The 24,731-nt window shown below is 45.3% G+C and overlaps 1 protein-coding gene across 1 annotated transcript in view; it reads right to left on the reverse strand.

The window, feature by feature from the left end:
- ENPP6 (ectonucleotide pyrophosphatase/phosphodiesterase 6) overlaps window positions 1-24,731 on the reverse strand; it is a 105,907-nt gene that overhangs the window by 12,309 nt on the left and 68,867 nt on the right. The window contains exons 3-6 of the mRNA XM_032869882.1: window positions 18,022-18,133; window positions 9,484-9,625; window positions 8,582-8,761; window positions 5,447-5,584 (exon numbers count right to left, since the gene is read on the reverse strand). Of these exons, the coding sequence (XP_032725773.1) occupies window positions 5,447-5,584; window positions 8,582-8,761; window positions 9,484-9,625; window positions 18,022-18,133 (572 nt within the window). The remainder of the gene's footprint in view (window positions 1-5,446; window positions 5,585-8,581; window positions 8,762-9,483; window positions 9,626-18,021; window positions 18,134-24,731) is intronic.

Raw genomic sequence — 24,731 nt, forward strand, 5'->3', positions numbered from 1 at the left:
AAGCAGCGGCGGGGGTTGGGGGGTAGGGGAGTGGGGGGTGGGAGGGGGAGCACCGACCAGCTCCTTCCTTGGAAACCACATTCAGCAGGAAGCCACCAGAGCATCGAACTGTGTCTGTGAGCATCTGTGCTTTATTTCGATTTATTTTGTGCGTCCATAGCAAGACAGGGATCTAAGGTATCAAAAAAGCCTAAGAGGTAATTTTCTGGGTCTGGGAATGCTCAAAAAATTCTTCCATATGAAGTAATGGTAACTGTCTTGGCTTTGCACCACCTCTGCCTACGAAGGGTTTCGGAGGGACACTCTGCTTCCGGACAGAGGGGGCACATGGCGGGGGACGCTGCCTATAGGTAGAGGATGGAGTGGGGGATGGAAGAATGCACTTTAGTCTGGCAGAAACCACTCCTAGCATTTGCCCCCTTTGCATCTCCCTGTGTTGTCCTTGACCATCCCATATGCCTAGGACACGTGGGGCCTGCCTCCTGAGGGCCTTTGGACCACCACATCGGGATGAAACCATGTCTAGCCCCACTGCAGATGCCCCTGGAGGAGGGAGCGGGTAGAGCAGGGGTGAGGGAAACCTCGGGAGAGGACAGGGGAGTGGGGTGGCTGGTGAAGAGTGTGGCCCTTGACCCCTGGCAAGCACAAGCAAAGAGGTTCCCACAGCAACCAGGTCTCAGGGAGACAGGGAGGGCGGGGGCAGCCGTTTTGAAGAAAGGAGCCTGGCAGGTGTGCCAGGCCGGGGCTTGACCTAGGTGGGTGGCCTGGGTGTTCCCACCCTTCGTGTGTGGTCCGTCCTCTGGGAACACGGATTCCTCAGATCGCTGCCCTTGCAGGGGGAGCGCCAGGGCCAGGGGTGGCAGTGGGTGGCAAGCCAGTCCATACACTAAAGAGCGCAGGAGCAGAAGCAAGCTGCGGGGAGCTGCTGGCCGGAGCCGGCTTTCAGCTTTCCTGCGGCAGCAACAGCGGCCACGCGGGGAAATGTGCGATGCCAGGTGACCGGCTCAACCTGCTTCCTTGTCTTTATCTTTTTCGGTGACAGCTCTCTTAGGGACCGTTTAAAAAAAAAATGAATTCAATTAAGTGTTCCCAGTAGAGCAGCAAGGCTTAGAGTCTGCAAAATGTAAAGCAGGAGCAAAAAGTTGGTGTTTAGATGGGAACCGCATCGTTGCCAAGGAAGCCGAGTCTTGCCTGTTGCTGAATGGTGGCTGTAGGGGGAAAGGAAAGGGAGATGGGATTCTTTTGTTGGCCCCAACCAGCACCAATTTGTCCTGACTCAGCTGTGTTTCTAATCACGTCTAACTCAGAAAGAAAGCCTCAGCTGCTCAAACCCAGACCCGGAGAGATTGCTTTCAGGCCTGAGAAGTTGGCCCCTGCTGCAGCCCCCAAGTACGGTCCAGGACAGAAACAACCTCACATGTGCTGCACGCTGCTGTGCAGGTCATGGAGCAAAACACAGCCTTCTTCTACCGCTGGGGAGAGACTCTGCAAACAGCCATGGGGGGAGACGGAGAGCCCAGCTCAAAGTGGGAGCAAAGATGGTGAGCAGGGTTCTCGATTCTCTGCGTCATGTAAGTATAATGACCAACAGAAAGATGCAAAAGAAAAAAGACCAAGGCAACAAGAAAGAAATGGACACTTGTCTCTAGGATTTTTCAGAAGACAAAGAGATAAAACTCCATGTTCTATCAAGGTATAATCTGAAATTATAATTTTTACCTGTGAGTCTTGAAAAAAAAAGTCCATGAATTCAAGGACAGGAGTCAAAGGATAAAGATATTCATTCAGTCTAGGAAACTAAGGTACAAAAAGGAGTGGCTGAAAGACAGCTAATTTCTCTTGGGACTCAGGGACAACTAGAATTTTTCAGAGAAACATTTGTGTCGTTATGTGACGACCCTCTAAGTTACATTAATGTCACTGACTGTGCTTCCTTCTTTGAACTGGCTGCTAGGAAGCTCAGAACCATATTTGTGTTCTGTGTTATGTTGTGGTGTGCTACTTTCAGGACTAACAATATCCTCCATGCAGAGTCACTGAAAGGAACAGAAACAGTAAGGGGGGGAGGGGAAATTTATTCAAAATAGCTGTTATTGTTGTCATTGCCCAAAATTTTAAGAAGAAATTTTTCCTATTGGATTTATTACCTGCAGAAGGGAAAATGACTTTATGTTCATGTCATTGAAACTGTGGGGGAGGAGTCATTGTAAAGCTTCTAATGAACCAGTAATGATCAAAAAAGATTTGTTCTATAACACCCGTCAGTAATTAAAGCGGGAAGAGGTAATAACACTGATAGTCCTGATATTTAATGGGTCAACACTAAACCTTTCAGAATCTTATTTTTTCACATCTTATTGATCTTCCTTCTGGGTTCTTTCTTTAAAACCAAAACCACTTTCTGCTTCAAATATTTAAAAAATCACCCCAAATTTCCTTTTTGAAATAATTATATATTTTTTAAAAGCTTTTCAAGTAATCATCAGCTGTTAGACATTCTTCCTTTCTGTTCTGGTGGCTTCTCCCCTGCTTCTGAAGCCATACAGTTAACCGGGTAGCCCCTGACTTAGTTCTGATTCACACAAACATGTGTATATGCATTGTGTAATTACAAAAGTAATATAAGGTAACATAGTATATAATACAGTACGGGCTGGCTTTCAGAAGACACACTGGTCGGCAAGCTTCCTGCAAAACAGCAGGTGCGTGGACCCTCAGTGCAGAGGGGAGGGGCGCTGGGAGGTCAGGGAGGCAGCAATGGGGCCCCATCGGCTCTGTCACTGGGCTCTGTGAGTGGGCTGCCGCCAGCACGTTTGTCCTCATTCTCCTCTCACTCCTCTTCTTTGTACCTAGGTTTCAGGGACCTTGTGTGCCTCATTCCGCAGCCTCTATATCACCTTTGTCTTGTGACTGTGGCCGCGGGTCGGTCCACATTGCAGCATAGTGCTAGAACTTAGGACCGAAGTGGACTTGAGGTAGGAATTTTCTAGCCACACTGCTAGAAACTGTTAGAAACTGCTGTTTCTGGATGAAACCTGTGAGGAGGCTTGCTACTGGGGTCTGGGCAGAAGTGGATTAACGAATGGTGCAGTTAGAGAAGCTTAATCATCAGGGCTTCTCACTCTCATGCATTTCTTCTGAGTCCCTACACCTAATTTTTTAAATATATTTTTTAGATTTTATTTATTTATTTGACAGAGATCACAAGTAGGCAGAGAGGCAGAGAGAGAGATGGGGAAGCAGGCTCCCTGCTGAGCAGAGAGCCCGATGTGGGGCTCAATCCCAGGACCCTGAGATCATGACCTGAGCCGAAGGCAGAGGCTCAACCCACTGAGCCACAGGCACCCCCTTACACCTAATTTTACACTCATAATTACATATTCTTTTCAAATTTTATAATTGTCAGAGTTCCATGAAACTAGTATCGGCCTCTGATTCTGGGGTTATATTTTTTGCTCCCCAATAAAACTAAGAGACATACAAGAAGAAGCCATACCCTTTCTTTTCTGTTTGGGATGACCTGAAGGGATGTGATGCTTGGGGCTGCAGCAGCCATCTTGCGACCCTGAAGAGAAAGCCAAAAGAATGGCAGAAGAGCTGACTCGGGGTCTTGATATGACTGATATGATTGAGCTGCTGGTTGACTTCTAGTTTTATAAGGTAATAAGTCTTCATTATTTAAGGCACATGTATTCAAGTGAAAACGAATTATAATGAGGAGCATCTTGCTGATACCTCCAGATCCTCCGCTACTGTGTTTTAGTCACTCCCTGGAAAAATACGCATCTCCTTGCTGGATGTGCTACTGCTAAGACTCTTACCTTCCAAAAAGCACTCAAAGCTAGAGCAGCTTTCCCGGTGCTCATCCCACCCTACTGGAGGCTCTGGGGCCTCTCCTACTGGAACGGAGATGGCATCTCATTAGTTGTGCCGTGTCTTTGGCTTTGCCACTCTTCCCATCTAAGACGGCTTTCCCATAAATTACTCCAAATCACCTCAATCGCCCCTTCCTACCATGAACCAGCTTCTCAGTGCACTTGATTTCAGCTAAATATAAGAAAGGAAACAGGAGAGGCACATAATCATCCTAAGAAATGAGTGCCAGCTACCCAGACTGACCTTCATCACCTCTTTGCTTTGAACAAGTCAAAGTCTTTCAACCAGAATTTCCTAAACTGAGAAACTTACAAAATGCAAGCCCTGTTGAGTGACTTGGGAAAGCTGGCTTTCCGGAACACAGCGGTGTATACACCTAGCCAGGTGACATAATCGACTGCCCGTGTGTTCGTGCAAAGCTGTGAGCAAACCACTGTGCATGAAAATCCTGGGAACCCAGAATAATCTCACCCCGGGAAAACATCAAACGGTGTGCTAGAATGAAGAAAGAAGCATGAGGAGGCAGAGGGACCTTCATGGAAATTTACGCTCACATGGTGTGGAAGCCGAAGTCCGCTGATTCGGTGGGCCCCGCTGGGTCTCAGGACTGCGCGGACTGACAGCTCTGTCCGGGTCTATTCTGTTTCCTTGGTGACCAGATGCTCCTCTTTGCGAGCACGCAGGAATGACTCAGTCCTCCTCAATGACCCGATTTCACGTCAAGGAACATTCATTTTTCCACACCTAGGTCCCTAGACTTCCATCCATTTGCCTGATCGGCGTTTCTGCTGATCCTCTCTCTGGCAGATAAATGCTAGTCCTAGGCCTTAGATCTCATCGGCGTCCAACGACCCCCAGGTGCCAATACCTGGCATTCTCTTTCACCCTGCAGGCTGGTCTGTTTGAGAGCGGTCTCCAGACTCGGCGAGGATAAGCCACACCCTCTCTGGGTACTGATTCTAGATCAGCCTTGACCCCGGTTCCCCTGAAGGCCGGGGCGGGGCACACCAGCCTGCAATCCGAGGTTGATCAGAGAGCCCACTGAGCTGGCCATCAAGGCAGGCAGGCTGGAGCTGCTGAAGTCCCTTTTGTGTGAGGCAATGAGGTTTGGAGCCCAAACGCAAGGTAATCTCCTCTACAAAATCCAGTGGGGAACCTGGATCTCTGCACTTGTGTTTGCCACACATTTCTCTTAAAGGTGAAAGCAAAGCTGAGCATCTCCTGGATTTCCACTGCCCTGAAGCAATGGCTTTGGTTCATGGTAATTGTTGCACTTTAAACTGCATCGGTTACATTGTAAGCCTGGGTAATTGAGTTAAGGGCAGTTTGTCAAAATATAATGAGTCTGGAGCCACGAAGTCTGAACAGTGGCTCTGGGTCCACATCTGCAGTTGTGTGTCTACAAAGTCACTAGATCAAGGCGACTTGGGCCTCTAAAGATGGGAGTAAGGCCATGAAGGGCATTTAAGTGAAAACAAAATCTTTAACGTGCAAAAGCCGAGTAATTATTTACCTTTGGGTGTTTGACAGAATTTGTATAATGAACATATTGTGGTGATTTTATAATTACCTCAGTTATGAACCATCCTTCGTCAGCCACTAAGGTCAAAGGAGAGACAAATTTCCCTTTCTTGTAGTAGAACCTGCTCGGTATGGCTTCTTTCTCGTAGACAGTCATGTGTTCCACTGTTCTCAGTCTGTCATATATCTGCAGAGAGAACAAGAGTCAGCAGTTGGCATTCTCTTTCTTAACCATATGTGAATATTTACAGCACATGGAAGAGAGGGACAACTTTACAGACCAAAGAAATGACCAAAGCACCTGATACGTTTGAGTACATAAGAATGAGGAACTTCTGTATGTCTCAGAAAATAAGGTGGGCTGAAGATCCACACATCCTGTGACCTAAACAGTTAGCCACGAGGGACCTAGCAAGAACCCTTCACACTCATGCACCGGGAGACACAGAGAGGGACATAGACTGCAGATGGGAACAGCCCAAATGCCCAGCAACCATGGAAGGCAGAAATGACTCATGAGGTTCTCTGGGGAAAATACTATACAGCAACGAACAGGGACAGATTACAGCTCCACGGGGCACCTGCCATCATCTCAGGAATCTCAGTTTGAGAAGACAGAATGAAGCAAGTTGCAGAAGAATACAGACAGGATTATTATTATTATTATTTGAGGTTTGAATAACTATAAAACTAAAGAACATATGCAGTAAAACTATAAGGAGAATTATGGAAATGATAACTTAATACTTTTCAATATTATATAATAATTTGCCTACTCAACAGTTAATAAACAAATTACAAAAGCTTGTCTATGTCAAAAACTCTATAATAAAATTAAAAGGCAAATGAGGGGGTGCCTGGGTGGCTCAGTGGGTTAAGCCTCTGTCTTCAGCTCGGGTCATGGTCTCAGGATCCTGGGATCGAGTCCCGAGTCGGGCTCTCTGCTCAGCAGGGAGTCTGCTTCCTCCTCTCTCTCTCTCACTCTGTCTGCCTCTCTGCCTACTTGTGATCTCTCTCTGTGTGTCAAATAAGTAAATAAAATCTTAAAAAAAAAGGCAAATGAGGAATTGGTCTGCCTAATGTTAAATGTAACTAAGATCAAAGAAAGGGGATTTGTCCTTTGACTTGACCTAGAGCACATCTTATCTACACCTGAATCTTAAAATTATTAGTCATCTGTCTGCCCTTCATTACACTGCTAATTTCATGATGAGGGGTGTAAACTCTGCATATATTTCCAATATCTACCAGCCGCTTAAATATTTATCACTGGCATTGAAATCAATGGCTTGATGTTGACTCATTGGCCCTTAGTCTAAGGACACCCATCTTTCTGGGTGGAGGCGAATATAAAATTGAGCTTTTCAGCTCACTTCTGGAGAATAATTAGCCTTGAGGCTTAAAGCAGAGCGTTTCTGATGACCCCATGAGTGATGATTTCCTACTTGAGAAAATCCATCGTTCTTAAGGGAAGTGGGACGCATCTGCAGCCAGATTTCGGATTCGTGAAAAATCCGATGACACACACCGGGTCGCACAAACTGTTGTGCCCCTCACATGATGAACTGTCACCCAAACACAGCCCCCACTCTGGAATAATCCACCAACTGCTTCAGGCGGCTCGAACCCGCCTGCCTAGAACGTCGCATTGGAAGAAGCTCTTCCAGCTCCTAAACTGCCGACGCTCAGGCACTCCGGAGGCAGCCCATCCCCCGAGTGCCAAGCTGGAGACGGAGATCATCTTCCTCGTCAGGGAAACCACTTCTTTGCAAGAAGCCATTTTCTGGGGGGCCTGCCAATGTGTAGAGCATTCCTCCTGGCTGCATACTGAGGGATTTCGCAAGCTGCTGTACAAATGGTCAGCACCTCCGCTTCCTGACCACGGAACTTGAGAAAAAGGGGCGACCACCTAGGAAATGGGACAAGGCTGGAGAGGAGCGGCACTGTTGGCAACTGTGTTGCTCCAACCCCAAATGGACAGATCTCAGACTTTGATATGGGAGTGGGCAGGAGGAGGTCAAAAGGACCAGGGGAGAGACGCTGGCCTCCCGCGGGCTGTGCCCATCTATACCAGTGAGCTTCCACTGTCAGCCACAGCCATGCCATGAGGATGGGTGGAGGCATCATGCTCCTAGGCCAGTTCCTGGCACCCTGGGGTTGGCACTGCCACGGACAGCAGTCTGAGCCTCCCCCAAGGAAGTGACCCACCTCCTGGTCCAGAGCACAAAGTGTTCTCTGGGAGCGGGTGGAAGTCCCAGAGCTTGCCCTAGAACGTGACAAGGCAACATGGGGTGAAGCAGGAGGCCAAGATGCTGCTTGTCCCTTATTTTCTCATCATGATTTGCCAAGTACCGCAGATAATTATGGTTTGGAGAGAAGGGTGAGAAACGTCTCGCCATCTCAGAGTGCTGAGCAGGACAGTGTGTGTGGGGAGCACCCCCTTGGAAATGCCCCCCTGCAATGGTGATCACTGTAATAAGTGGCACATATGTCGTCCTTGAGGTGGGTCCAGCATGGTTCTGTGGGTTTCTAGCAGCCCAGGAGGACAGCTCTGATGGCATCGGCACCCGCGTGGACTCGGAAGAAAAGCAGAGGGGCTGGGTCAGGGAGCCGTGGGTTACGGGTCCGTGATCAGGAGGGGATTTGCACCCAAGCAGCGAGCCTCCTTAGATAAGGAGCTGACCTTTGACACGCACAGCCTCAGCCCCTGTTCATTCATCACCTTCGTATCTCCAGTTCCCTGATGAAAACAGATCAGATGGGCAGCTTTGCTCCAAAGAGCATTCTCTGCATGCATCCGCTCTCCCCGGGGTTTGCCTGGGAAGTGCCGCATTTCGGCCAATAAGAACACAGCCCTACTAACAGCTAAGAGCTTAACGTGCCAAGCACCGCACATCCTTTATCTCATTTAATTTCCACCAACATCTATGGAGCAGAGTCCATCACACCCATTTCAGAGAAGAGAAGACACACATGGGAGGAGGGGCAGCTTGGCAGAGGTCAAGGGGGCGCGAGGTAGGTCACGTGCCCTGGGCAGCCCAGCTCCCGGCACAGATCCCCGCTTCAGCGCTGACGCACCAGGGCGAAGATCAAGTGCGGAGCCATGGGAAGGGGCCGCGTTACACCCCCTCCCCCTCCCAGACCGTCCCCCCATTCTTCTCCCTCCCACCACGGAGCTTCTTGCCTCAGAGTGCTTCCCCGGGGCTGGCCAGAGGCTCACGACGGGCCCTCGGTCTTTCACTTGCTGCACGTCCTTGAGGCTGATGTACTTATTCAGCTCGATCACTTTGTCCGTCCAGGAAATGTCGGTCATCCCGTGATCTGAGAAGATGATGACATTGAGGTGCTCTTGAAGCTCCCGCTCCTGCGGGTGGACAAAGGCCATCAGGACAGTGACCCGGCAGAGACGTGCTCACTCTGGCAGGTCTTATAAACTCGAAGTTATGGGGGCAAGGATCCTCCCTCACTCAGAGACTGAATCATCTCCTCTTCTGCCCTGATGAGCCCGGCTGGACGTCACCGTAGAAGCACCCAGAGGGGGGCAATGCGAGAGCACACTCCCCTTTCCAGGAGAGCTAGAAATCATCCCTCCTGGGCTGTTTCCCTTGGAGCTACTTTGTCTGATCTCCTCTCCTTTGGCTCTTTCAGCAGACCTGTGTGCTACGACGGGAGCTGTCACTCCCCCATTCCACAAACGTGGAAAATAAGGCCCAGGAAAGCTTTACCTTGTTGAGTGTCAGCAGGCAAGGGGGTGGCAGGCTCAGGGACAGAGCCCAGGTCTGTTCTCCACTCCCGCGTGGACCTGGTTCACAGACTTACTAGGTTTGGTAAAGAACTGCGCTGGCTAACAAGCCAGGTAGGACGCCAATCCGGCCATCTCGGTCCTGCTGGGCCGGTTGTAAAGCAAGGGATCCCCTGGTGTCTGAGGAGGGGTTGTGTGAAGAAAAGAGCCCCATCCCAGCCTGGTGCTGGCCTCGTCCGCCAGGACCAGTGAGAAGGAGGACGCTGAGGGCTTATGACAGCCAGTGAGGCAGGAAGAAACGGACAAGAGGGGAGCTCAGCCTCACGGTCCTTGTCGCCGGTTACCTGGATCCACTTGGTCATGTACGTGAGGACGGTGTCCACGGCCTTCAGGGCGTCTTTCCGCTGAGGCGACGAGGGGCCATAGTGGTGGCCTTCCACATCAATGCGCTCATAGTATATGGCCGCCAGGTCCGCCCGGCCACTCCTGGAGGGAGCAGAGTGAGAGGGACGCAAGTCAGGGAGGCCCTCAGCAGCTTTCTCCCCCTCCAACCAGCAGTCCTCTGTGAAAACCCTGGGGTCCCAGACCCCTGGCCTGTGGGCCAGGCAAAGCTGACACCTTAAAACGAACACAGTGATCACCAAGGAAGAAACATGACCTCTGCATCTGGGCCTGACAATCCTGAGCTCCTTGGTGCAACAGTCCGAGAGCATGGTCAGGCGACATCTGTGCTCTGGGCTCATGTGGCATCGCTCGTCATGCCTCAAAAGCTGGAGGAGGCTGTAACAGGCAGGGGCCAGTTCTCATAGCTCTACTCTACCATCCGTTGTTGTCATAAGATCAGAACAACTAGAAGCAATCATTTGAATCACGACTGTTCGATTATTGCTGGACCTGCAGGAGTTATCTAAATACGACAGCAGACTGTGTGTTCAACCCTGGCAAGAAGAGAGTAAGCTTTTCTAGCATGGCCTGGAGGAGGCAAACAGGTCAGCGTCCAGGGCCTGCTGTCAGCAGACACTGACGTGAAGTTGACCCTTCATAGAGGAAATGAACCGTCAGCTCCAGTGTGAACATAGAGCGAATTCTAACAGTGACCACACTTCTGTGGGTCCCAGGGAGACCCTGGCTCTGGAAAAACTCTCCCTCTTGGCCAGAGTGCTTATAACACTGATAATGGCAGAGTACTAATAATCCAAGCCCTTGATGTTAGGCTAAGAATGACCAGGAACTAGTGATCTCAATTGGAGAAGGAGGCCTGCAGAGTCAGGGAGGGGAGAAAAATGCGGTGTGAGGTACCTCCCTCCCTCACATAGTGCTTTCCACCGCCTCCCCACCACGCCCAAGCTTTGCCCACGACTCCCCCCTAAGCACCCAAATGAAACAGTGATCCTGCTGATGATGACGCTAATGATGGGAGCAGTTATAGTGATAGACAGAAGTTGAAGCCATGCAGAAGAAATTCAAGCTAATTCCTTTGCTTGCACTTTACAAAAGCTAATAATTAATATTCTTGGTGGATTGCCTTATTTCTCCGGAAGAGCCATATTTTAAGGGCACACACACCAATGAGATGGCGTGGTGTCTCCCAATGAGTCTGCCCCAACACTTGGAACATGAGCAGTAAAAGAACGTGTGACCTCAGAGCCTGCTGTGCCTTGGGTCTTGCAATCCACAGAGGAGGGAAAATTGCCTCCTGGAAGTTCAGAGAGTGTGGTTTGCACGGCCAGAGTTAAAAACAGCTCCCACGCCTCCTCCAGGTCTCAGGGGAGATGGTGCCTCTCCCAGGAAGCTGGCTCTGGTGCCCCAGGCTCAGCTGGGTAGCCCCCCCGGGTGCCCCTGCGGCTCTCCAGACTCATCTCCTGGTAAACGCTCTTCCATGCTGGGCTGTAGTTGCCTCTTGATGACTCTAAGCTGTGAAGCTCTTTGGGGGGAGGGCGATTCATGCTCTATTGTAGCTCAGTTGTAGCCTACTGCATTTGGCATACAGTTGGTGCTCTATAACAGTTGAAAGTCTACTAATAGTAAGTGCTCAATAAATGACAGTTCCTCTTGGTCAGGCACTATGTTGAAGGCTTTTCCTTCATTATTTAATCCTCACAGCAACCGTTTAGGATAGGAATGCATTGAACAGAGAGCTCAGTACAGTTGCCTGCATTACACAGCCAGGGAGAGATGGAACTAGGACTCAAACCCGCATTGGGCTGACTACAAAACCTGGACCACAACCACTAAGAACTCAACGGCCCACCCTAATGGAGCAGCATTTCGGCTTATTCTTCTTGTGGAAATGGTCCTTACTGTCTTATAAGAATTTCACCCTTCTTGATGGATAATGCGCCATGTCTGTGGGTTGGATTGTCTCAGATTTCCGGAACTACTATGTGAATCGTCCCTCCGGAAACGCATCTGTACATTTTGCAGATGGGGAAATAGGCCAGAAAGGGTTCTAGGACTTACTCAAGGCCTCACAGAGACATAGCTAGACCTGGAAATGTGCATCTCCAAGATCAGAACATTCTACCAGCCCAGGCTTTTGAAAGTTCGTGTCTACTCCTTTCACTACACAGGGGACGGTTTTCAGACAATATCGCACCTAGCATCTTCCTTCATTATGGTCCTGCTTGCCACGAGGGCATGCCCTTTAATGATGCTGTGACGTTCTACGCTTTCCCTGAGGGGCACTTCATTTATGTGTTTGAGGGGACATTCGTTTCAAGTTAAGTGAAATTTCTGGTCGGGTGTTTTCTTTTCTTAGAACACAGCAAACCGGCCCTTCCTTAACAAATACCATTACCACCCTCCTCCGCAACCGGGACCGGGTCAGGTGTTTTTCAAAAGTGATATTATCATTATTCATACTCGCGAAAGTGTGAATGACTCACCCATCTATAGATGGCAGAGAACAAAAAGTCACCGCAAGGCCCGCAAGGGTGTGGGCGGCGGATAAAATGTCTCGCCAGGAAATGGCACTTGCATCACATCCCTAAACTGCTGTGAGGCCCGTGTTGGTTACATGGATAAACTAATGGACGTGATGCAACCTTCCAGAAAATCTCGCTCTCAGATGAGCCTCAGCCTTTACATGCTTTATGCACTTGCATGTGTAGCTGCCCAGATGTGCAGGTTCACACAGGGTATCCCGGGTTCAAGTGTGTGCGCTTCCAGGGTGGGGCTTGCACGGGGGAAAGTTGCACAAACGGGCTGACAGTTGCTTTCGATTTCAATGACATGCTTTTAGGTCACTGCACTTCCCCTGAACGCAGCAGACCCTTGGCTAGTCTCCTGCAGGCTCTGTGCCGTACCCACAAATCTCTGTGTGATCGGGAAGCCAATGTCACAGATTCACCTGATGACTTCCTTTGAAGGAGCTGTCGACCCCAGGTGCCAGGAACACTGGAGTTTGGATGCGGGCGAGTCAGGGATTTATGCGGGCGCCTTTGGAAAAGATTTCCAGGTTGGAGCTCCGTTGATTCATTAGGGACCCAAGTCTTCGAGGGCTGAGAGCTCTTGCCTGTTTGTAGTTTAGCGCACAGACTCTTGGTCGGCCTGTTTTCCACATGGATCTGGTCTCCAACACGGGTCAGCTCATTTGTAATGGAGCAGTTGGGTGAGGAGTGATGGGTGGAAATGCCTGCAGACCTCTTGTTGGCCCTTCATAATTTATAGCTTTAGGGGGTCCAGGAACCGAGCCTAAGGACATGTGGCTGTCGGCCCAGTACTTGAGAGCTGCAAGGAGCCCCCAGCCCTAGGGTCTCAGAGACACCCAGGTCCCCCATCATCTTAAGATGCTGTCCAGATCTCTTTTCAGTGTAAAAGTTCATAACCTCACATCCATTTTCCTGACTGAAGTGAGTTGGAAAGAGAAGACTTAGGGAGAGAGAAATGGGGGGCAATTCAAAGGGATGGTTGAAGTTGTCAGCTGTTAAGAAAAATGATCCAAAACTTAGAAATTAGGCCCCCAAAACAGCTGCCTGTCATGCCCGTGTCCTAAAAGACAGGTGTCTAATAAACTTACGTATGGGTCACCAGATTTTATGACCCACTCGAGCCCGGACTGTGTAAATTTAGCTGTTCATCTGTAGGAAGCCAGTAAGATGAAGGTTATTTTCCCTGATGGAGAAAGCAGTCTCAAAGATCATGGTCTGGTTATCCTCTAAGTTGGGAAGCATTTTTGGCTTTTCATGATAATCGTATGCCATCATCCTCTATCATTCTTTTCCTTCACACGTGTGCTTATCACATTCTCCATTCAAGCAGCCAGGTCATCCCTGGGTCCCCTCAAAAATAAAGTGATTTGAACTTGGGCATAATTCTCATATACATATGTACTGAGCATATGACAGAAGTTAGTTTTGAAGATAACACTTTGATAGGGCATTGGAATTACACATATCTGGGCTCAAAGATGGGAACCTTGCTATGCGGGTGGTCTCGAGGACAGCAGAAATATCTGGAAGCCTCGATGTGCCATGTGAAAGACCTCCACAGAGGACTACACTGGGTATGAAACAAGCTGATGTCTGTAAAGTGCTTGACACACAGCAACAGGGAGGCAAAGGGAAGGGGATGACTTCCATTTCTCTCTTCCTTCCAGATGCAGCCAGATGATGTCAGCCTATATGCTGAGCCCCTTCCCTTAGAGTCCACGAGGACGAGGGACAAAGGCCAGGACATTTGCACCAGTTGCCCTGTGGTCTGTGGAAAGAACCGTCTCATCATCCGTCCGTTCTTTTATGGTCACCAGCAGCCACTGACGTTCTGAGATCCTAATGGAATTCCTCTGGAGCTGTTTTCCGTAGCCTGGAGCTTGACAATGGATGGGGGCTATGTCCACTGCCCCCATGGCCCAGTTGTTACTTGACGAATCCTTTCAAGAGGCTGCATCAGGTTTCTCCTAGGGGCAGTCTCCTGGCCCCTCCGGGACGTCAGGGCTGCCTGTGGCTGCCCCCACACCCTGTAACCCCCAGATGAGCTACTCATGCCCCTTTTCCTGCTTGCCAAAGCATGACTAGCCTACAAACAGAACTTCCAGGAGGAAGTTCTAAGTGATGTGATGGCAAACAGCTTCCTGTTGTGGCTGTTTGGGTGGGGGAATCACTTCGCTGTCCCCGTGTGTGGGGTCATGGCACCTAACACGCCTGTGACCGAGGCCGTGTACTGCTGGACATGGCAAACAGCAGGCAGACCACAATGGCTGCCAGTCCACCTCAGGCCCTCGTGAGCCCTGGACCCAGGACAGCCCCACAGGGGTGACTTGGAAGGAGCCATCCTCTCCAGCCTCTCCATCTGATTGGGTTTTGGGGCACGTCAGAGGTATGGGTGCAGACCAGAAGAAGAGCTGCTACTTGACTCTGAAACGTCCAGACACTTCTCGCTCAGACCTGGGCTCCGGCTCCACCACCTGCTAGCTGTGGGTGACCCAAGGCAGTGAATGTAACTTTGGGAGAGTCAGCGGGCTCTTTGTAAGAGGGGGAAGACCACACCTGAGAAGTCCAGTAGATGTGACAGCGGAACGGGTCAACAGCAATGGCGCCTTTGACACAATGCTAGCCGGTGGGTGCTGAATACATGAATTCTCTTCACCTTCTCCTTCCCTCTAGGCTAGAGGTTGTCTAGGTGCTGAAGTAGCATCTACTGTGGATATGACTTGGGTCAATAAAGCTTTATGAGGCCTGGAAGGCAATGTCCAGATCAAACATGGAAATGGGACTCGCCCTTCCTACAGAACCGTGCTGCCTCTTCGCTGAGCTGGACCCTTTGCTGAAATGCTGTCCGTAGGTCAGTCTTAACTGCCTTCTGTAAAAACGTATCTATCCTCTATCCCATTCTCTCTGCCTCTCAGACTAAGAGCAGAGCAGACAGAGACACTCCGAAAGCAGTACTGATCAGGAAAAATGCGTGTGTGCCCGTGTTTGCACACTCGTGTGAACTCTAAGCACTCTTCAAATGATAGCTAGGAATTATGAGACAGAGCTGAGCAGAAACCAAGAGGTAAGCTATGGAGTCCAAAGTTTGCTCCTAGTTCACAGGCCATCTGATGGAAAGATAAATAGTTAATATGTCTTTGCCTAACACACAGAGCAAAAGAATTCATTATTCCTTTGAGTTGCATTCTTACACGAAAAAGTTGCTATATGTAAAGTGGTCTTAGCTGTGTTGGCCCACCAGTGTCAATCCTTTCTTCTACTTTGTGAGAAGGTAATGAGACATGTTCTGAAAACACATAGGTTAGGAGCGCTTGGATGGCTCAGTCAGCTAAGGTCGGACTCTTGGTTTCAGCTCAGGTCATGATCTCAGGGTCGTGTGATCAAGCCCCACGTCGGGCTCCATGGAACCTGCTTAAGATTCTCTCTCTCCCTCTCCCTCTACCCCTCATGTACCTGCTCTAAATCAATCAGTCAATCAATCTGCATAGGTTGATTAAAGAAGGTTCCTTCTTTTTCTTTGCAAGAGAGCCTAGCTCATCTTACTGCTTTCCACAGGCAATAGGTATCATCTGGCCTATTGTCTTTCTTCCTTTTTTCTCTCTGTCTCATTTCAAACCCTGACTAGTTTTAGAAATGGTGGTTCTCCAGCTTTCCAACCACTATTCACAGGGGCCCTTTCTGGTGACCCTGTTAACTTTGACAGTATGAAGACCCCACAAGACAATTGCACTGGCCTGATTCCATCCTGCCTAGGCCTTCACTGCCCAACTGCAGAAGCATCGTTCCCTGGTAGATCACGGGAATGCCATCCCCTGGAGTTCAAGGCCTTTCATGTAGACTACAGTGTGAATGGTGCCAATTGAACAATGTGGTGGCTGGCATCAGGTCATACCAGGTAGAGGCCTAGCCCAGGGCCAGCTTCTTGGGCCTGCAGTTCTTGGTAGCCTTTTCTGTCCAGGGGAGCCCAATGCCTTTGCTAAACACACACACACACACACACACACACACACACACACACACACCACTTAATCCTTCCCCTTTCTAAATGCTGTGCTCTAAGGTAAAGATGTTGTTCCCCAGTGTTCCAGAGCTTTGCCATGTTGCTTGAAAAGGGAAAAAGTAAAACATCTCTAGAAACAGAGAAGCAGAACTTTCTCTAGGAGCCAGAGCCCAGCACTCGTTCCTCCAGCATGCCACGATGCCTCAGGACGAGGAAGCCTGCTTGGATGGACGAGCTAGCGGGCACTGGCTAACCTGAGCCTGCTAGGTCTGTGTACCTCCCCACCTGCTGAATCACTGGGCTGGATACAGTGAGGGACCATTTGGCTGTCAAGGCAAGATGAATGTGAAAATGATTACACTCCCAGAGTGCTGGGTTCTTTGGAGGTATCTGCATGACAATGTTCTAAATGTTCATATTTAGCGTGGCCACAGTCTGTAGGGGTGGCCAGCTTTTTGGATATGTTGGAAACAGCACTGTATGGACACAGAGCTATTCCAGAATTCGAGCTCTGCTCATCTGCTGTGCGTGTAGTACCCTGCTGCTTTGCACAAACTAGTTTGAAACATGATATTCCAGGCCATCACATGTGTGTGTGGTTTTCTAGCACTTGTGGGCAAGGAAAAGAAAGCAGAGTAGGTAGGAGGCAGGATCATATAACACACATGATTTACAAACCATATGTTGAAGAATATTTATTCAATAGTTAATAATATTTATTTAAAGTTCATTCCAGACCCTGTCCCTTCCCTCTTCCCTCCAGGAAAAAAAAAAAAAATCTAAACTTTAAACTTTGTTACATCTCAGTTTTAAAGTATTTCAAACCTATTTTTTCTCCAATCTGTCAGAGCCTAAACCTCCCTGTGCCTCAAAGCAACCCCCCTTGGTAGGTTTCATGGAAGTAGAATTATTCTAAGAAGCAGTGAAGGGAGGGGTGTTGTTTTCTCCTTGTACAGTTCTGTGGGGGTGACTGGTGCTCCCTGCAATGTTTGGGGTGGTGATGGCAAGAATGGGATTCATAACTGGTCAGTTCTATACCTGGGGCAATCTCAGCTATGGGCCAATTCATGCAGTTTCTGCTGGTGAGTTGTACGCAGTGCCTAGGATATGGTGGCCCTTGGAGTCTGCCCAGCTTGAAAACCAGGCTCTTTCTCCTCAGAGGATAACGGTCCCTGCCTGGTGTCCAAACTGAATGCTATGGGTCTTCTGCCTTGATGCTACCCAGGAGACCCACTCAGCAGCCAAGGCGACTGCAAATCCAGTCCTGGAAATGAGAGAGCTCCCAACATCCATGGCCTCTTGGTTGCTGATTACTCAGGTACAGCCCACCTGGTCTCCCATCTTGACTTCCACATCTAGTGACGTCTGAGACTGCCTTGAGGCTTTCTCCTGACCTTTCTTGTTGATCAGATTCTCTGACAGACTCTTGTGTGCTATTTTAGACACCATTAATGATTTCTGCATTTTTAAAGCTCTGTGTCATTGTTCCATGTGGGAGGAATAAAAGGTTCTATCTTCTAATGCGCTAACGTGTTTCACACATTGCCAAGAAGTGGGGAGAGCAGGCAATTTTTTCAAATTTACTTCCCCAAAGAGCCACCCTTTTAACCAAATAATGACATTTTCTGAAATTCAAGCATTCCCTAAATCTTAATTAGAGAGATGTTGACCTTCATATTGCTTCTCTATGGTCCGTCAATGTAAAGAAGAAAGTTTCAAACCCTTTCGGACTTTCTTGCTCTTGATTCAACATTTATGAAGAGTGCCCCTACCTAAAAGGGCTCACTCACAATTACTCTCTGGTAGCAGTTAACAGTCAACATGCAAGAGGTTAACCACCTCTTGGAGATATTACTCCACCTGTACCAAACCTTCTTAATTCACTTTAGCATTCATTAGTGGTCCTGGAAATAATGAAGAACAATGATTGGCTGAAACTTTGGAACACTTACTTGAGGGAGTCAAGAGCATCGCTCACAGCATTGGCAAAATTGGTATCTGTCGGGACGTTTTTATATTCTAGGCAGTAAGTAGGCCTGACCCCAAGAATCTCCACTTCACAGCCTAAGAAGGAAAAAGATGGTAAATGGTTATTTTCTTTAATAATTAAGGTAGATTTTTGAGCTTATTTCAGGAAGCAAACACCATTAGTCAAAATAAAATCTTGGTTCATTTTCATGAAATAAAAGAACTTACTGCTGATAAGTGGCATATTTAACTGCAATTTTGTTTAACTGGAGCAGAGGTTCTCAAATGTCGTTCCTATGGGACACGGGTGTCCCATAACAGGGACCAGCAAAAATTGGTTAATGTTGGTCTTTCCCAACTTGAAACAAAATGAATTCATACACAGAAAGCTCTCAATTAAAACTTTTTTCCATAGAATTTTTTCATAACTGCTCAGTCTTCTAGTGTGTCTTTGTCTATTCTAAAATCAAGTATTAGGTAGTATCTGATTAGTTCTGGAATAAAAAAATAAATATTTCTGTAATCTAACTGGACTTAGAAATACCACACCAAATTAGCAAGCCTAAAAATCACTGAATTAAAGCAAGGATCTGAGACATACATGTCTTTGCCTCTCCCAAAATGAAGGAAAATAATTTTTTTTAAAGATTTTATTTGTTTATTTCAGATGGAGACAGCACACAAGCAGGGTGGGGGGAGAGGAGAAGGTGGGGAAGAGCAGAGGGAGAGGGACAAGCAGACTCCATGTTGAGCACAGAGCTGGGCATGGGGCTTGATCCCATGAGCCTGAGATCATGACCTGAGCCGAAATCAAGAGTCAGAGGCCAAACTGACTGAGCCACCCAGCACCCCAAAACAAAGTAAAAGAATTAAGGGCATTCAGATGTTAGGAGTTACTACAGCCTCAGCTTCACTGCCCCAGACTCCTGGACAAGTAGAAGTATTTGCTCTGAGGAAGAGATACCCAACCTTATTATCGAAATATAGGGCAGGAGAGGGATGAGCAAGTCTCAGTTTAAGTTCGTTGACTATTACTGGGCACCTACTATGAACTAGTCACTGTGGTAAGACATAGCGGATACAAAAATGTGTCAGTCAGGGTCTCTATCCTAGAGCATTCAGGAATCTAGTCTAGTGGGAGGAGACCTTTGGGGAAAAAAGTGTAACATATGAAGTTTAAAATGAGGTGCAAGGCAATAGCTCATCAGAGGCTGAGGACAGAACATCAGAGGGGAGAGGGATCTTCCAAGCTGCAGAAAGCTGAGGACAATGTTGGAGAGAAAAAGAACTCAGTGATTCAAAAAGTAGGCAACGTAAACTTTCCATGTAAAGACCAGAGAGTTCTCCACTGGACAAATTCCATGGACTGATAAAGGGATAATCGTTATCTTCCCTCATGACATTTGAAACTAGTGGCAAAGTAAATCTAACTAAAGCTTCAAAATCCCCCAGACCAAGTTCAACTACAGATTAGATTGACTTAGCCTCCACCCTAAAGGCCTAACATAGGAAGAGGCATGAATTTTTCTCAGGGGAAATACCATTTGTTACACCCTCTACTGTTCTTTTTCACATAATGTTTGGCATATAATAAAAAATCATGAGATGTACTAAGAAGTAATAAAATGTGCCTCCTAATCAAGAGAAAAATATTCAACAGAACAAGGTCCACAGATGACACAAATGTTGGCCAGAAAGGGTAAACATATAAGAAATTTCTTTAAGAGATTATTGACTATTCAAAGCAAAATTAAAAACAATATATTATGGGATTTACAATATATGCATAAGTAAAATAGATGACAATAAGAATATGAAGAATGTATAAGTGGATAAATGGCATTATAAAATTTAAAAACTCTAATTTCATTGTGAAGTAATATAGTATTATTTCAGGGTAGAATGTGAAAAAGCTAAAGATGCATGTTGGTATGTCTAGAGTAACCATTAGAAAAAAAAACAATAAAATCTGAAATCAATACAAGAGAAAACCAACTATACTTGTTTCAAAATAAATGTGAATGGATTAAGCTCTGAAAGAATGTGAAGATGAAACAAACAAAATCCAACTATAAAATACTTTAAAAATTTACACTTGATATAAAATGACACAGAAATTTTAGATATAAAAGAGTAGATGAAACCCACCCTCTGAACCAAAAAAACACCCCAAAGGTAGTCTCAAAAACCTGAAATAGCTATAAATCCACATTAACAGTTAAGAAGGTGTATGCTTGTTAAGAGGGGAGATCTTAAAAGTTCTCATCATAAGAAAGAATAATTTATGACTATGTGTGGTAGGGAACGTTAACTAGACTTATTGTGATAATTATTTCATATTGTTTCTCGGCCTTTTGGCTAAGATCAAGTGTGATAATTATTTCACCATATATATGTCAAATGATTTTGTTGTATACCTGAAAAAATACAATTTTGATATAATTTTATCTCAATAAAAATAAATAATAAGAATGGGTAAGATTGTTTACATATCATTAACATACATTCTAACTGGTGTAAGGTGGTATCTCAATGGTTTTGATTTGAATCTCCCTGATGGCTAATGATGATGAATATTTTTCATGTGTCTGTTAGCCATTTGTATGTCTTCTTTGGAGAAGTGTCTGTTTATGTCTTCTGCCCATTTTTTGATGTGATTATCTGTTTTGTCTGTGTTGAGTTTGAGTAGATCTTGGATATCAACCCTTAGTCTGTATTGTCAATTGCAAATATCTTCTCCCATTCCATGTGTTGCCTCTTTGTTTTGTTGACTGTTTCCTTTGCTGTGGAGAAGCTTTTGATCTTGATGAAGTCCCAAACAACACACACACAGTAGTCTTACAAATTTGCAATCTTGGTGGAAGATTTTAATGACAACTTAAGAAATAAAGAATAAATGATATATAAAATATAGCTACATAAAGATATAGAAGATTTGAATTTTTTAAATTTAAATTCAATTAATTAACATTTAATGTATTATTAGTTTCAGAGGTAGAGGTCAATGATTCATCAGTCTTATGTAATACCCAGTGCTCATTACAACACATACCCTCCCCAATGTCCATCACCTAGTTACCCAACCCACACTCCCTTCCCCTCCAGCAACCCTGTTTGTTTCCTATGATTGAGTGTCTTATAGTTTGTCTCCCTCTCTGATTTCATCTTGTTTTATTTAAAGATATAGAGGATTTGAACGTTACTAATACACTGGATTCAAGAGATATTGAAAATTTTACTATTACAGAATATTCAGTATTATCAAACTGAAGAGAAAAGTTGATCGCATTCCAGTCCACAAAGAAAATCTCAATAACTTCCAAAAAGCAGAAATTTTATAGGCCACCATGCATATTATCTGACCTCAGGCAATAAAATTAGGGATTAATCATAACAGTTAACTAAATATAAACCCAACTGCTTATAAATGAAAAAGAAACCCCTTACGTAACTTGATGTAAAGAGGAAATGAGACTTTCACTGATGCACTAGATATTAACTACGGTGAAAATTCTCCTTTTCGAAACTTCACGGGATGCATTTACATTTAGGTCGGAAGCAAATCAGGAATGTTGCCATCCCTGCTGCAATTTATTACGGTTATAAAACTTCTTATCAAGGCAGTTAACAAGAAAAGGAAATAAAAAAATGAGTGTTGGAAACCAGAAGGCATGCCTGAAGAGCTCATCTACAGGAACATTTTAAAAATGTTTTTTCTAGGGGCGCCTGGGTGACTCAGTGGGTTAAGCCTCTGCCTTTGCCTTTGAGCCCTGCATCGGGCTCTCTGCTCAGCAGGGAGCCTGCTTCTCTCTCTCTCTCTCTGCCTGCCTCTCTGCCTACTTGTGATCTCTCTGTCAAATAAATAAATAAAATCTTAAAAAAGAAAAAAAAAACACGTTTTTTTCTATAAGCTTGTGGCAAAATACTCATATTGCTTCATGAAACAGTACAGAAACACAGCAGATACAAAAGTTTCACCAAACTATGAACAATGCAGGCTCATATTTCCTTGTTCTATTCTATTCTTTTTTTTTTTTAAATACTGATTAGCAATCCATAGATTGCTTTCACTGTCCTCTATGGATCAAGTCTTGTGTTTGGAAAACATATACATATGTGTGAATTCCTGAGTCCCTCTCGTTCTTTGAGAATAATGTTGTTAGGTGATATTTACACAATTTTTATTGTATGCATGCTTCCCCTAGGCAAACCAGTTCTAGGAACATATTCTAAGAAAGTTGTATATGTAAGCATCTTTATTATGCTCTCCACTGAGCAGGGAGCCCCATGTGGGTCTCAATCCTGGGGCCCTGGGATCATGACCTGAGTCAAAGACAGACATGTAACTGACTAAGCCACCCAAGCATCCCATCATTTTTATAAATATGGAGTCTGCTTCAGATTCTCTTTCCCTCTCCCTCTGCCTCTCCTCATGCTCTCTCTCTCTCAAATAAATAGAGAAATCTTTTTTTTTTTTAAATTTATTTGACAGAGAGATATCACAAGTAGGCAGAGCGGAGGCAGGCAGGTAGAGAGGGGGAAGCAGGCTTCCCCCTGAACAGAGAGCCCGATGCAGGGCTCGATCCCAGGACCCTGAGATCATGACCCGAGCCGAAGGCAGAGGCTTAACCCACTGAGCCACCCAGGCGCCCTTAGAGAAATCTTTTTTTTTTTTTAAAAAGAGTATCTGAACTTTACTCTTAGCCTATTTGCCTGCTCTTGTGTAAATACCATTTTGTGTTCATTTTTGCAGTTTTAAAATGTCTATATTTAATGGTGTAAATCTTCCAGTTTTATTCATTTGACTCAAGATTGTTTTTGCTATTCTTGAACCTGAATTTCCATATAAATTTTAGAATTGACCTGTCAATTCACACACACACACACATAAACACAAGCTGCTAAAATTTTGATTGGGATTATACTGAATCTATAGATCAACTATAGATCAATCTATAGATCAAATTGGGAAAGTTGATGTAATATTAAGATTTCCAGCTCATTAACATAATATATGCCTCCACTTTTTAAGGTCTTTTTACGTTTCTCTAAATAATTTTCCAAGTAAAGTTCTCAAGCTATTTCTGTTAGATTTATTCCTTTATTTTTTTGTGTTTTGATTCTATTGTAAATAATACTGGTCTTATTTTTTTTAAGATTTTATTTATTTATTGACACAGACTGAGGGAGAGAGGGAGAGTGTGCCCAAGCAGAGGCAGCAGCAGGCAGAGGGAGAGGCAGGCTTCCCAGTAAATAGAGATCCCGACATGGGGCTCGATCCCAGGACTTTGGGATCATGACCCAAGCTGAAACCAGATACTGAACTGACTGAACCACCAGCCACCCCAATGATATTGGTTTTTAAATTTCATTTTCTACGTTTTTTTTCCCTAGTATATTTAAATACAATAGTTTTAAAATATTGATCTTATATCAATAGACTTATCTCATTAACTCTAAACATAAATTCTTTTGGATTTTTGCAGCGTCATCTAGAATAATGATGATTTTTTTTTCTTCTTTTTGTTTTATTTTTAGCCCTGCCCTCCCCCATCACATCCCCCAACTGGATAGGACCTCTAAATATAATTCTGAATGGAAGTTATGGTAGGAAGTATCCTTGTCTCATTCTTGAACCCATTTACTATGAACTATTATGTTTAGCTATAGGGTTATTGGTAGTTAGTCTTTTTCAGATTAAGGAGGTATTTTACTAGTTACCCAAGTCCATTCTAATAAATTCCAGTTTTGTTTCACCAAGAGTTTTTTTTATGAATGTTCGTTGATATTTATCAAATAGTTTTTATGTATCTACTAAGATGATCAATTTTTTAAAATTTCATTATTGCTGTTGTGAATTACATTGATAGATTTTAAAATATGAAACCTATCTTTTATTCCTGTAATAAACCCAATTTGGTCAGCATATATTATTCTATTTATATATTGATTGATTCAGTTTACAAATATTTTGTTCAGAATTTTTACATCTCTGTCCATGAAAAAAGTTCCTATAATTTAACTTTCTTTTGCTATTCTTGCCACATTTCAGTATCAACCTCCTACCGACCTCATTATGGATGTGATTAATCATTATACATTCTCTGAAAGAGTTTGTGTAAGATTGGTGTTACTTCTCCCTCACAAGTTTGAAAACGTCACTAGTGGAGGCATCTGATACTGGGACATTCTACTTTTGTTTATTTTTTATTATTGTTTTTAAAGATTTTATTTATTTGGGGAGAAAGAGAGAACCAAGCTGGGTGAAGAGCAGAGGGAAAGGGAGAAGCAGACTCCCTGCAGAGCAAGGAGTCCAACACTGGACTCGATCCCAGGACCCTGGGATCATGACCTGAGCCAAAGGCAGATGCTTAACTGACTAAGTCACCCAGGCGCCCCTAGGGAAGGCTTTAAAGATTTAATTTTAAAATATATATAAAAGTATTCCAATTTTCTATTTCTTTTTGTCCATTTGGTAATTTTTCTCCAGAAATCTATTTCATTTACATTTTCAAATACATTGGCATAATATTTTTCATAATATTATTTTGCTGGCTTTTTAATGCCTATAGTTTCCATATTGATGATCCCTTTTCCATTTTATTATTGGTTATTTGTTATTTTTGGTTATTATTGGTTATTATTGTTATTTGTATTATTGGTTATTCTCTTTTTATTCCTTAATAAGTCTTGT

The sequence above is a fragment of the Lontra canadensis genome, unplaced genomic scaffold (genome assembly GCF_010015895.1).
Source record: "Lontra canadensis isolate GAN:19392208 unplaced genomic scaffold, GSC_riverotter_1.0 scaffold39, whole genome shotgun sequence".
Lineage (NCBI taxonomy): Eukaryota > Metazoa > Chordata > Mammalia > Carnivora > Mustelidae > Lontra > Lontra canadensis.